Below are 13,914 nucleotides of genomic sequence, written 5' to 3'. Positions count from 1 at the left end.
ACAGATAAAATATACTTTTAATACTTAATTTCACATTGAGACTACTTTTTAAATATTTTAAGGAGAGAGAAAGATTAATACATGTGAAAGACGACATTATTTACTTTTTTTCTTTTCTTTAGAGTGTAAGTTACAAAAATATCCTTTATCTTTTGCATTTGTTCACACTTCTTTCTCCTGTTCCCTTATCTTTTTTTTTTTTCTCTTTCTCATGCTCCCTCTGTCTCTTTTTTTTTTTTCTCGAATCTCTCTCTCCCTTCCTTTTTCCCATTTCATCAGTAAACAAATAACAAATACCGATCCATACATCAATAAAATCTTAATTTATGCATGTGCCTGATCAAGAAGACACGGTACGATGAAGCACAAACCATTCTTCACGATTTGTCAGAAGGTCATCTTCAAGAATTTAACAAGCCCAAGTAAAAAATTTGATCTGAGGAAATATTGCAGGAGCTAGCTAGAGCAATGTTAACTTGTAGGTTTGTCTACCAACTCTTTATATTTAAATATAGAAAAAAGCTTTTCTCGGGGAGCTTGACCACTTGGTGAAGCATTGAAATCCTCTAAGGTAAAGGAGACTTCCCATATTTGAAGAGATTTCTTCATTTAGAAATGAGTTAGTTCGCTAATTTTGTAGAGATTTATAGATGTTGAAGTGGATCTTAATTTGAATTCTACTATAAGTTAGAAGGCCAGTACCAAAATAGCTGATATCTGTACAAGAACAACAGCATTGAAATTTATTTTTCTTTACCTCGATTAAATTATGGTAACAAAAATAGGGTGACATCTTTATAGTTCTGAACTAACATATATAGTTTTATTTTGTTAATTTGAACAAAAGCATACTTATTTTCTAGTTACTGAGCTTAATGTAACATCCCGTCCCGAAACTAACGAAACGTACGTGTGAATTTACAATTTTACCCCCCTAGCTGTTATTTTACGTGTATTTTTGTGTTGTGTGGTGTGGTAGGACCACACACAATCATACATTTTCTTTTTCTTCCCGGGATTCCCTCCCTCATTCCCTCACTCTGTCTCTTCTCTCAGTCTCTCTCTCTCTCTCTCTCTTCCTCCCCGAGTTCACCTTCTTCTTCTTCTTCTTCCTCTACACACGGACACACATACAAACCTAATCAAATCTTCACCAAACAAGAAACCAAGACCACCATCGTGTTCGTGGAGCTGAGAGGAGTTCAAAGGTGCCATTTTCAGGTAAGGAAAACACCATTTTCACGTCGATATCACGAGGTCCGATTTGAACACTGTTCATGCAAACCTAAACTAGCTTGTTTTTGGAATTTCTAAGCTTGTAGTTGTGCTTGTGAGGTCCCAAGGAGCCTCGGAGTAGTTCGTTGGGTGAATTTGGACGTCGGGATCGTCCTGTACGAAGTTGGCCGATTCTTGAAGTTGAAGACAGGTATGATCTAGCAATTTTTAGGCCTTAAAACTAGTCTAACGTGATTCTACTAGTCCTAAGCTTCATTTTGGTATAAAGAACGTGAAAAATGGTTGAAAAACGAAGGAGAAAACTTAGTTTGAAAATTACCCAGTTTTCCGGCGCCGTCGCCGGCGCCGGCGTCTCGCCGGAGAAGAAAGGAGAATATTCCGTTAAGTCTAACGGAATATTCCTAACGGCAGTGACAGAATCCGGTTAGATTTGACGGAATATTCCGTCAGTTAACGGAATATTCCTGACGGCGTCAACTGACGCCGTCAGTGTGCAGTGCACGTGGGCCGCGCGTGGGGGCGCGTAGGTCCGTGCGTGTTCAGGCGCGTGGGGGCGCGTGCGTGGTCCAAAAATTTTTCTAAAAATATGGGCGTGATCCTGAGGTTGTGTAGGTCACGTTGGTATATTCATTTGTCCAATTTGAGCAATGTATGAGAAGTTATTACGAGAAGTTGCTTAGGTGCTTTTAAATTAATGTTTTCGTAACTTTGTCGCGTATAGGTGATTCGTTTTCCGAGGACGAGCGTACGCACTCGAGGCAGGGGGGCTACGACCCTTCTAATTATCAGTGAGTGGGCTTTTGTTTTCCGTATATACCTATATACATATTAATTCCCAGAAATTAAATAGAAAAGGTTATATGTTTTATGCCATGCATCATTTGAATATTGTTTACGCATCATCACGTGCGTTGGTAGTTGGCATACATATATAAATGTGTATTTGGTGCTGTGGACGCACAGGTAAGTGCCAGGTAAGCGGTATTCATGTGGTTATGCATTCCTGTTTATTATGCAATAGTAGTTTGAAATGCTTAGAGAGCTCATAATCTGCACCCCCGGTGTTAGTGCTCCCGCCCAGGGCCAGGGCACAGTCCTTCACGTGATGTTCACCAGCACCACACGCTCGCCTTGGATCCAAGTTAGGTGCAAGCCTTGTCGTACAGACCACATTAGGTGGTTCCGACTCGTAGGTGACCCGCGATTATTCGCACAGTCTTCACGTGATCGTAGCACTAGAGCGTATATATTACACCCAGTCTTGTCGTACAGACCACGTTAGGTGGTTCCGACTCGTGTGCAGATTCAGATATTGAGTTGAGATTGAAGCTCTATATGCAGCCGTACAGGTCACGTTAGGTGACTCCCGGCTGCCAGATTATATATATTCGATGTGAATTACGCTTGAGCATTTATAATTGATTATGATATTCTGTAATGGCATATTCTCAAGCATGAATGGCATATTGCAAAGCATGAATGGCATATTGTGAGCATGAATGGCATATGTGGAGCATGATTGACATATCTATACATACGTATATATGTTCATTTTCTGGGAAGTATACAGGTTTTACGGCGAGGGGTTAGAATGTGTTTTGCTAAAGAGTTTTCAAAGAACTTTGTTTTTGCCCACTCACGCTTTTGTTTTTGCGCCCCTCCAGGTTCTAGTGGTCTAGCAAGTTCGGTGGTCTATCCCAGAGGGCGTCCCGGCATTTCTGACAGACACTCACCATTGTAGGGTCACCTTCGGGTGTACATATGTCGTATCTTTCCTTTTTCGACTGCTGTAGACTTGCTCTGAATTGTGTCTCTCATACACTAGTACTTTGTATGCTATTAGGTTTTTAATGATTCGTACTTTTATATTACTATACCTTTAGCTTCCGCACGCGCACATGGCTACGTCACCTTCGCGTGACGGCCAGCATGCCCTGATCTCGGTCGGGGTGTGTCAGCTTGGTATCAGAGCCTAGGTTTGGCAGTCCTGTGTCTTTGTGAGTATTCTAATAGTTGGTGTCTTATGTCAGAATCATGCCGCCTCGTCGGGAACCACGTCGCTCAGATGAGTCTGGTTTTCCTGATCTTACTCAGTTGGGGGAAGTGATTGCTACAGCCCTTCAAACAGTGATGCGCCCTCCCCAGAGGACTCCTCTGGAGACTATGTATAACTTGAAGTTGGATAAGTTTAAAGGTAACGAGGGTCACGAAGGCGCAGAACGTTGGTTGGAACACATAGAGAAGACTTTCCGTGTGTTGCATAACCAGGGGAACCTTCCTATGGAAAGGTGGGTTGAGACAACCTCTTGGTTTCTGGAGATGGAGTCTGCAGCTTGGTGGGAGCAAGAACTTCGTAGGTTGACTCCAGCTCAGAGGACCGATTGGAATGTTTTCAAAGACGTGTTTCAAAGGAGATTTGTACCCCCTGAGTATATCGACCGTAAGAAACAGGAATTCACTGAATTGAAACAGCGAAAGATGACGGCTAACGAGTACTATCGTAAGTTCACTGATTTGTCTCGTTACTATCCCGATGTCGCTGGTAATCAGGCGGAGATGCTTCGTCGTTTTCGCTTGGGCACTAAGAAGAAATGGCGTTCTATGGTAACTACTACTCACTGTGAGTCATATCAGGAGTTCTATGAGATATTGTTGAGGGTAGAGGACTCTGAGAATATGTCAAGTGATAGTGACGAAGAGAAAAACGGCAATCAGAAGAAAGACGACAAAGGAAAAGGTCAAACATCGTTGGGGCCTCGCCAAACTCAGAACTTTAAAAGGGGTGGTGCAAGTTCAAGTTCGTCTAGTGGTGGTTTCAGTGCCTCTGGACAAGGACGTGGAGGTAGGTTTTATGGAGGTGCTCGAGGCTAGAGACAAGATGATGGTGGCCGAAACCGACTCCCATTTTGCCGTAGATGTAATAATCGACATTTCGGCGAGTGTAGGCGTGGCAACGGTGCTTGTTTCACGTGTGGGCAGATGGGACATAGAGCGGTGAATTGTCCCCAGGGTCAGCAACAGAAGCCGCAGCAGACCTTTATGCCGCCACCTGCACCGATTCGGCAAATCCAAGGTCCGAGTAATTATGGTCAAACAGGTAGAGGTGGTGCCTATCACTATCAGGGTGATGCTGTTCCCTATGCCCCGGGACCGTATCAGTACCCCCAGGACCCGTATTCACAAGGTGGTTATCCCCCGTATCCCAGCAACTACATGCCGTATCCTCCAGCTCCAACAAGTGGTTCTCAGTGGTACCAAGGAGGACAGTATCAGCAGGGTGAGAATGCCACTAGTAGTGCAGGGTCTTCGAGGCAGATGGGTCAGCCCAGTCAGGGGCGTGGAGCTCAAGGTCGCGGTGTTCAAGCGAGCAGAGGTCGTGGAGGACGACAGCAGGGCCAGGGGCGTATTCACAATATTTCCCTGCAGGATGCTCAGAACAACCCGGACTTGATAATGGGTACGTTAAACATTCTTGGTTATTTTGCTAGAGTCTTAATTGATTGTGGAGCTACACATTCCGTTATTTCTCATACATTTGCTCAAGTAACGCAACCTCGCCCCACACCTCTAGGGTACGATTTAGAGTTCGCTATGCCTAGAGGAGAGAGATGTGTTGTAGATTGTGTGTACCCAGGATGTCCAGTGATAGTAGAGGGTGTAGTTATGCCCGCGGATCTTATTCCGTTAGATATTGTCGATTTTGATGTGATTTTGGGCAATGATTGGTTGCACTTCTATCGTGCCAACATTGATTGTTACGGGAAAGTAGTTACTTTTCACCGTCCTGGATTACCTGAGGTTACTTTTGTGGGTGAGCCGAGTGGAGTAAGACATGGTGTTATTTCGGCTTTACGAGCGAAGAAGTTGTTGACTAAAGGTTGTCAGGGGTATCTAGCTCATGTGGTACTAGAGGAGGCCGTTCCAAGCAGAATTGAGGATGTGAGAGTGGTTAGACACTTCCCTGATGTTTTTCCTGAAGATTTACCTGGTTTACCCCCAGATCGAGATGTGGATTTCACTGTTGAGTTGCTTCCAGGTACCAATCCTATTTCATTAACTCCTTATCGTATGGCTCCCGCTGAGTTAAGGGAATTGAAAGTGCAATTACAGGAATTAGTGGATAAGGGATTCATTCAGCCTAGTATTTCACCTTGGGGCGCTCCAGTGTTGTTTGTGAAAAAGAAAGATGGGACTTTGAGGCTGTGTATCGACTACAGACAATTGAATCGGGTGACGATTAAAAACCGTTATCCATTGCCTCGTATCGACGATTTGTTTGATCAGCTGAGAGGTGCTTGTGTATTTTCTAAGATAGACTTGAGGTCTGGGTACTATCAGCTGAAGATTAGTAGGGATGATGTTCCTAAGACGGCGTTCAGGACTCGTTACGGTCATTACGAGTTTCTGGTTATGCCATTTGGGTTGACGAATGCACCAGCAGCTTTTATGGATTTAATGAACCGGGTATTTCAGCCTTACCTGGATAGATTTGTCATTGTCTTCATTGACGATATTCTGGTGTATTCTAAGTCCAAAGCGGAACATGTCCGACATCTTACTTTGGTGTTGAAAAGGTTGAGAGAACACCAATTGTATGCTAAGTTTAGTAAGTGCCAGTTCTGGTTAGATCAAGTCGCGTTTTTGGGGCACATCATTTCTGCTCAAGGTATTCTGGTTGATACTCAGAAGGTTGCAGCTGTGGAGAGTTGGGAGCAACCACGAACCGTCACTGAGGTGAGAAGTTTCATTGGTTTGGCGGGATATTATCGGAGATTCGTTAAGGATTTTTCGGTAATTGCTTTGCCACTGACGAGGTTAACAAGGAAAGATGTTAAGTTTGAGTGGAATGATAAGTGTGAGCAAAGTTTCCAGCAGTTGAAGCATTGTCTTACTAATGCACCTGTTTTGGCACTTCCAGACGATAGTGGTGATTTCGAGGTTTATAGCGATGCTTCCTTGAATGGTCTGGGATGTGTATTGATGCAGCATGGTAGGGTGATTGCTTATGCTTCGCGGCAGTTGAAAACCCATGAGATGAATTACCCTACACATGATTTGGAGTTGGCTGCTATTATCTTTGCATTGAAGTTGTGGAGACACTATCTTTATGGAGAAAAGTGTAGGATCTTCACAGATCACAAGAGTCTTCAGTATCTCTTTACCCAGAAGGAACTTAATCTTCGTCAACGGAGGTGGTTGGAGTTGCTCAGCGATTACGATTGCACGATTGATTATCACCCTGGTCGTGCGAACGTAGTAGCCGATGCACTTAGCAGGAAGTCACATGGCCGTATCAATGCGTTGTACGCTAGTCGTATTCCTCTTTTGGTGGACTTGCGTGCTACGGGAGTAAGGTTAGAAGCAGAAGATCGAGAAGTGGCATTACTTGCTAATTTTCAAGTTAGGCCAATCTTAGTTGATCGGGTGCTTGAAGCTCAGGTAGCTGATGAACAGATTCAAGAACTAATTCAAGCTCGAGATCAAGGAAGGAGGCGAGATCTCAGAGTTCGTGATTCTGATGGCATGTTGATGTTAGAGGGTAGAATGTTCGTGCCTAGTAATGTGGACTTGAAGAAGGAAATTCTTGATGAAGCACATATCTCGGCTTATGCCATGCACCCAGGGGCAACCAAAATGTATCATACCATTCGACCATTTTACTATTGGCCGGGTATGAAAAGGGAGATAGCTGAGTATGTGAGCAGTTGTGCTGTTTGTCAGCAGGTTAAAGCAGAAAGAAAGAAGCCGTTTGGATTGTTACAGCCGCTTCCCGTTCCAGAGTGGAAGTGGGAAAATATCACTATGGATTTTGTGTACAAGTTGCCGCGTACACATAATGGCTTTGATGGCATTTGGGTGATCGTTGATCGGCTCACTAAGTCGGCACATTTCATTCCAGTAAGAGAGAAGTACTCTTTGAGCCGGTTAGCAGAGCTGTTTATTTCAAAGGTTGTGAAGTACCATGGTGTCCCTGTAAGTATTGTCTCGGATCGTGATCCACGATTCACATCAAAGTTTTGGGTAGCCTTTCAGGAAGCTTTGGGTACGAGACTACTTTACAGTACGGCATATCATCCACAAACGGACGGACAGTCTGAGAGAACTATTCAGACCTTGGAAGATATGCTGCGAGCATCAGTGTTACAGTTCAGTGATGCTTGGCACCAGCGGTTAGATTTGATGGAATTTGCTTACAACAACAGTTTCCATTCGAGCATTGGCATGGCGCCATTTGAGGCTTTGTATGGTAGATCTTGTCGCACTCCGTTATGTTGGTCGGAGGTTGGCGAAAGAGTTTTAGTAGGTCCGGAGATTGTCGAGGAGACTACTCAAAATGTTCAGGTAATTAGGTCTAACCTGAAAGCAGCTCAGGACAGGCAGAAAAGTTTAGCAGATCGACATGCTACGGACAGAACGTATGAGGTCGGAGATTGGGTATTTCTGAAGCTTTCACCGTGGAGAGGTGTTGTGCGGTTTGGAAAGAAAGGGAAGTTGAGTCCCAGGTATATCGGACCGTACATAGTCACAGAAAAAGTTGGTGAGGTAGCTTATAGGTTGGAGTTGCCTCCGGAGTTGGCTAAAGTGCATAACGTTTTTCACGTGTCTATGCTCCGACATTACGTTGCTGATCCATTGCATGTGATCCCTCCTCAACCGTTAGAGATAAATCCAGATTTGACGTACGACGAGGAACCGTTAACGATCTTAGATTGGAAAGAGAAGGTTCTGAGGAACAAAACGGTGAATTTGGTGAAAGTCTTGTGGAGGAATCACTCGGTTGAAGAAGCGACATGGGAGACAGAAAATAGGATGAGGGATTTGTATCCAAGATTATTCTTTGACCGTTAGGGGTGTAATTAGTTAGTTTGAATTTCGGGACGAAATTCTATTAAGGTGGGTAGGTTGTAACATCCCGTCCCGAAACTAACGAAACGTACGTGTGAATTTACAATTTTACCCCCCTAGCTGTTATTTTACGTGTATTTTTGTGTTGTGTGGTGTGGTAGGACCACACACAATCATACATTTTCTTTTTCTTCCCGGGATTCCCTCCCTCATTCCCTCACTCTGTCTCTTCTCTCAGTCTCTCTCTCTCTCTCTCTCTTCCTCCCCGAGTTCACCTTCTTCTTCCTCTACACACGGACACACATACAAACCTAATCAAATCTTCACCAAACAAGAAACCAAGACCACCATCGTGTTCGTGGAGCTGAGAGGAGTTCAAAGGTGCCATTTTCAGGTAAGGAAAACACCATTTTCACGTCGATATCACGAGGTCCGATTTGAACACTGTTCATGCAAACCTAAACTAGCTTGTTTTTGGAATTTCTAAGCTTGTAGTTGTGCTTGTGAGGTCCCAAGGAGCCTCGGAGTAGTTCGTTGGGTGAATTTGGACGTCGGGATCGTCCTGTACGAAGTTGGCCGATTCTTGAAGTTGAAGACAGGTATGATCTAGCAATTTTTAGGCCTTAAAACTAGTCTAACGTGATTCTACTAGTCCTAAGCTTCATTTTGGTATAAAGAACGTGAAAAATGGTTGAAAAACGAAGGAGAAAACTTAGTTTGAAAATTACTCAGTTTTCCGGCGCCGTCGCCGGCGCCGGCGTCTCGCCGGAGAAGAAAGGAGAATATTCCGTTAAGTCTAACGGAATATTCCTAACGGCAGTGACAGAATCCGGTTAGATTTGACGGAATATTCCGTCAGTTAACGGAATATTCCTGACGGCGTCAACTGACGCCGTCAGTGTGCAGTGCACGTGGGCCGCGCGTGGGGGCGCGTAGGTCCGTGCGTGTTCAGGCGCGTGGGGGCGCGTGCGTGGTCCAAAAATTTTTCTAAAAATATGGGCGTGATCCTGAGGTTGTGTAGGTCACGTTGGTATATTCATTTGTCCAATTTGAGCAATGTATGAGAAGTTATTACGAGAAGTTGCTTAGGTGCTTTTAAATTAATGTTTTCGTAACTTTGTCGCGTATAGGTGATTCGTTTTCCGAGGACGAGCGTACGCACTCGAGGCAGGGGGGCTACGACCCTTCTAATTATCAGTGAGTGGGCTTTTGTTTTCCGTATATACCTATATACATATTAATTCCCAGAAATTAAATAGAAAAGGTTATATGTTTTATGCCATGCATCATTTGAATATTGTTTACGCATCATCACGTGCGTTGGTAGTTGGCATACATATATAAATGTGTATTTGGTGCTGTGGACGCACAGGTAAGTGCCAGGTAAGCGGTATTCATGTGGTTATGCATTCCTGTTTATTATGCAATAGTAGTTTGAAATGCTTAGAGAGCTCATAATCTGCACCCCCGGTGTTAGTGCTCCCGCCCAGGGCCAGGGCACAGTCCTTCACGTGATGTTCACCAGCACCACACGCTCGCCTTGGATCCAAGTTAGGTGCAAGCCTTGTCGTACAGACCACATTAGGTGGTTCCGACTCGTAGGTGACCCGCGATTATTCGCACAGTCTTCACGTGATCGTAGCACTAGAGCGTATATATTACACCCAGTCTTGTCGTACAGACCACGTTAGGTGGTTCCGACTCGTGTGCAGATTCAGATATTGAGTTGAGATTGAAGCTCTATATGCAGCCGTACAGGTCACGTTAGGTGACTCCCGGCTGCCAGATTATATATATTCGATGTGAATTACGCTTGAGCATTTATAATTGATTATGATATTCTGTAATGGCATATTCTCAAGCATGAATGGCATATTGCAAAGCATGAATGGCATATTGTGAGCATGAATGGCATATGTGGAGCATGATTGACATATCTATACATACGTATATATGTTCATTTTCTGGGAAGTATACAGGTTTTACGGCGAGGGGTTAGAATGTGTTTTGCTAAAGAGTTTTCAAAGAACTTTGTTTTTGCCCACTCACGCTTTTGTTTTTGCGCCCCTCCAGGTTCTAGTGGTCTAGCAAGTTCGGTGGTCTATCCCAGAGGGCGTCCCGGCATTTCTGACAGACACTCACCATTGTAGGGTCACCTTCGGGTGTACATATGTCGTATCTTTCCTTTTTCGACTGCTGTAGACTTGCTCTGAATTGTGTCTCTCATACACTAGTACTTTGTATGCTATTAGGTTTTTAATGATTCGTACTTTTATATTACTATACCTTTAGCTTCCGCACGCGCACATGGCTACGTCACCTTCGCGTGACGGCCAGCATGCCCTGATCTCGGTCGGGGTGTGTCATTAAAGTATCACTATAATTTATGTTTTATTTCTTCTTCTTATTTGCTTTCAGGTTCAAAATCTACTGATGAAACAAATAAAGATTTGTATGCGAGGATTAGTGAAATATAGTTTACTTTGTACTGTAATTTTGTTGTATTTTCGTTGGGTTGTACAGGGAGCTGAGTTTGTAAATGAATCTATTAAATGTGTTCCTTTTGGTCTGCAAAAATGGTTGAAGACGAGTTTAATTGATTCTGTAAAAATAGTCAAGGATGGGTTAAACTGATTCTGCAAAAATGATCGATGACAGGTTAAACTAATTCTGCAGGCGAGTTGAACTAATTCTGCAAAAATAGTCAAAGACTACAAAAATGGTCGAGAACGGGTTGAACCAATTCTGCAAAAATGGTCGACCACGAGTTAAACTGATTATGTAAAAATGATTGATGACGGGTTGAATGATTATGCAAAAATTATCGATGACGGGTTGAATGATTATGCAAAAAATGGTCAAGGATGGGTTGAACTGATTCTACAAAATGGTCGAGGACAGATTGAACTGATTCTACAAAAATAGTTAAGGACGGGTTGAACTGATTATGCAAAAATGATCGAGAACGGGTTGAGTTGATTCACAAAAAATAGTCAATGATAAGTTGAACTGATTCTGCATATAGTTTCAGAACTGATTCTATAGAAGTAGTCGATGATGGGTTAAGTTTATGATATATATTAATTTTGTTGGAGTTGTGAGGGCTGAGTTCTATTAACAGCCCTAAAGATTTAGGGGTATGGTTAGTATTCTAAAACATTATTTTCATGTTTTTGGGTTAGGCTTTAATTGTTTTTATATTTTTGTTTCTTCTTGACATGTTTAAAAACTGGTGGAGTTACTTGAAATATAGTAAAAGTTTTTGTCTCTATATACAAAGCTTTCTTTTCTTTCTTTTTTTAAATTTGATCCAACGGTCAAAAATTATTATAACTTTTAAAAGTTTTTACTAACTTCTCTGTTTTTGGTCGTTGGATCAAATTTTAAAAACCTAGATCACTTGATCCCTAGGCTTTGAAGGAAGGGACCCGGACATGATCTATTTCCTAGATAATATATCAGTTTAGCCTATCAATTTTTTTTTTCTTTACATGTTTTGTCTCTCCAAATTTGCTCCCCTCCTTTCTCACTTTTTTCTTTGTCTTTTCTTTTCTATAAAGAAATCAATGCAAGTTGTTGACGTATGATCTTTAAATAGAAGGAGAAGAAAGAGAATAGAATCATACCCCCTTTCTTTATGGACATGGATCCGCTCCGGATCTTCTTTGTGGGGATCTGGGAGAGCAATCAATCAAGTCTGTTCATCGTACATCGTAAGGTCAGTTTTCGTTAAATACTATTTATATTAAATTTTAAAATTTAAAAGATTTCTAACCGTACAATGTACAATGAACAGATACGATTGATTGATCTCCTGGATCCCCACAAAGAGGATCCGGAGAAGATCCTATTCCTTTCTTTATTACTCCAGCCCAAGGACAAAGTCTTTTTTTAAAACGAAAATTAATGAAAGTGATTTGAAAACTTTGAGTTTTAACGATAAGAACAAAATAAAGGGTAAAGTGAATAGTACAAGGATTAATTTTTTAGTGTAAAAATATAATTTTTCGTTAAAATAAACAGTACCAAAAGTTTTTTGTTAAATTTCTCTTTTTTAAATTGATCGCTATCAGCCCACTGTTTGTCTGGTCCACGAATAAAGTTTTAGTGGGGTTTTTTTTGTTTGCTTTCTAGTCCCTCCAAGGAGCAGCATCAAACTAATCTAAATTATATAAAGAGAGATTCGTATTTTGGGTGCGTAGTTAGAAGCTCATATGTTCTAATCAGTGCGACTACGCTCACATATGATATATGCTACATTCATAATTGTTATCTTTTAAACTAGTATTGTTTTTTTGATTTAATAAGACATTCTATATTATTTTAATGTGTAGGAAGGGACAGTTCAAACTAAATTCGAAGATGTGGACACACTACACTAACTAGTTAGTTTAACCCACGTCTATATTTTTTTGGAAATCCACCACGGAGAATTAAGTGTTGCCTTTTGAAAATCTGAGATGCTCTTAAAAGTTGTCCATCAATTGTTCGACGAATTCACTCTATGGCATTGGACAGGGTAACTGCTAGCCTTATATGCCGTGTATGCGTTGCTATGGCATCTTTTGATGGACTCACTTAGCATATGTTGACATTTGTGGACTTGCTCACTCAAAAGCTATTGACATCAGTTGACATGCTCACTCTATGTTGGCATATATCGACAGACGTGCAATATGACTTGACAAATGATTTCAAGTCTACCCAGACTCGATGAAATATCAATTTACATACTATTCCATCCAAAAAATATTTGCACGCGCTGCTTGCACAATTTTTATTGATCCTTCAATAATTTTTTTCTGAATCAGCCACTTAGTGGGTTTATGTGCATTGCACGGTGGTGCGCAACTTGGATGGAAGCAAAAATTTGGGACCACAGGAAAGTTCAAGAAAGAGATGCCCTTTTATTAGCCTCACTTAATTCATTAAATTAGCTTCCGCATTACAGGAGCTCATGGATTTGAACTTTATTCACATAGCTGTAATTATATTTTAAAGTTGTTCCGGCAAGAATTCTATTATCTTTTGAAGTATATTATATTTTAAAAATTTTAATCGTTAAATTCTAAGCATTGTACTATTAATCAAGAATCTAATGAGCAAATATCTTAAAATATAACGTAATCTGATACATAGAAAGAATTTTCATTTGGTCATGTAATTAACCTGACTTTTGGTATAGTTTGGGATTGCTACTAATGGTGAATATATGCCATTCTCCTTGTTTTTACGTCATGTGACAAAACTTGCCCATTGACATTAACAGCAGCCAAGTGCTCCTCTTTACACTCTAATTGGTGTAATTAGGGATCCCAGCATTTACCATTTAAGTAGAAAGTGAAAAATGATTGAATTGACTTAGATCCCAACTCCACAAACAACACCACTCACCACTATCAGACTTTTACTTTTTTTTTTTATTTTTATATTTAATCTTTTTGCGGTGTTTATTTTGACTTAATTAACGTCTAGGATCGATCTACTAAGAGTATATGGATATAGTTTGCCTTAAAAAAAAATTGGTTTGTAAGAGGAAGGTGCCCAAAACCTTTAAAACAACACAAGTATATATTATTTTCCGATACGAGGACAATTAAGTTATAACATTACACAACACTTCTGTACTCAATAACTCTTAAACGGGTCGGTTGATCATTTAAAAATTGGCTTGTAAAGAACGAGTGTACAAATACTCTTAAACTCTACTATAACGTCCTAAAAATATCCATAAAAGGGGGAAAATGCTATATATACCTTTTCGTGGACGTATCATTAAAACTAGTGCCGAGTCAGTTGGACATATAAATCACAATATGGTCAATAAATATG

General features: G+C 41.3%; 1 protein-coding gene and 2 long non-coding RNA genes across 7 annotated transcripts; all 3 read left to right on the top strand.

The window, feature by feature from the left end:
- Positions 1-158: 158 nt before the first annotated feature.
- On the top strand, positions 159-10,659 carry LOC148692019 (uncharacterized). Its single transcript, XR_015954572.1, has 2 exons — positions 159-422; positions 10,501-10,659. It is a non-coding gene; the product is annotated as an uncharacterized LOC148692019 (long non-coding RNA).
- LOC148692021 (uncharacterized) lies at positions 1,084-3,116 on the top strand. 2 transcript variants are annotated; one of them, XR_015955275.1, is made up of 3 exons: positions 1,084-1,221; positions 1,316-1,426; positions 1,958-2,596. It is a non-coding gene; the product is annotated as an uncharacterized LOC148692021 (long non-coding RNA). The 2 variants fall into 2 exon arrangements; XR_015955276.1 differs by lacking the exon at positions 1,084-1,221 and adding an exon at positions 2,901-3,116 and having other exon boundaries at positions 1,239-1,426; positions 1,958-2,024.
- Positions 3,794-10,364, top strand: LOC148692020 (uncharacterized). Of its 4 annotated transcripts, none has more exons than XM_088682491.1 (3): positions 3,794-4,693; positions 9,213-9,279; positions 10,156-10,328. In XM_088682491.1, the coding sequence occupies exons 1-3, from the start codon at positions 4,216-4,218 to the stop codon at positions 10,160-10,162; spliced, it is 552 nt and encodes a 183-aa protein (XP_088538617.1). In that variant the 5' UTR covers positions 3,794-4,215; the 3' UTR covers positions 10,163-10,328. The 4 variants fall into 4 exon arrangements, 1 of the variants encoding a protein (XP_088538617.1); XR_015954758.1 differs by lacking the exons at positions 3,794-4,693; positions 10,156-10,328 and adding exons at positions 8,371-8,476; positions 8,571-8,681 and having other exon boundaries at positions 9,213-9,851; XR_015954759.1 differs by lacking the exon at positions 3,794-4,693 and adding an exon at positions 8,494-8,681 and having other exon boundaries at positions 10,156-10,364.
- Positions 10,660-13,914: the final 3,255 nt, after the last annotated feature.

This window comes from Pyrus communis, chromosome 13, assembly GCF_041283825.1.
Source record: "Pyrus communis isolate YQ-2024b chromosome 13, ASM4128382v1, whole genome shotgun sequence".
NCBI classification, from domain to species: Eukaryota; Viridiplantae; Streptophyta; class Magnoliopsida; order Rosales; family Rosaceae; genus Pyrus; species Pyrus communis.
Note: the sequence above shows the minus strand (reverse complement) of the source record. Positions and strands in the feature narration are given on the sequence as shown.

What these genes read in the sequence shown, in the direction of transcription:
- LOC148692020 (XM_088682491.1), top strand. Translation starts at nt 4,216, where the DNA reads ATGGGACATAGAGCGGTGAATTGTCCCCAGGGTCAGCAACAGAAGCCG. An exon ending in CAACCCGGACTTGATAATGG is followed by an intron (nt 4,694 to 9,212) that starts GTACGTTAAACA and finishes TGTCGCGTATAG; the next exon opens with GTGATTCGTTTTCCGAGGAC.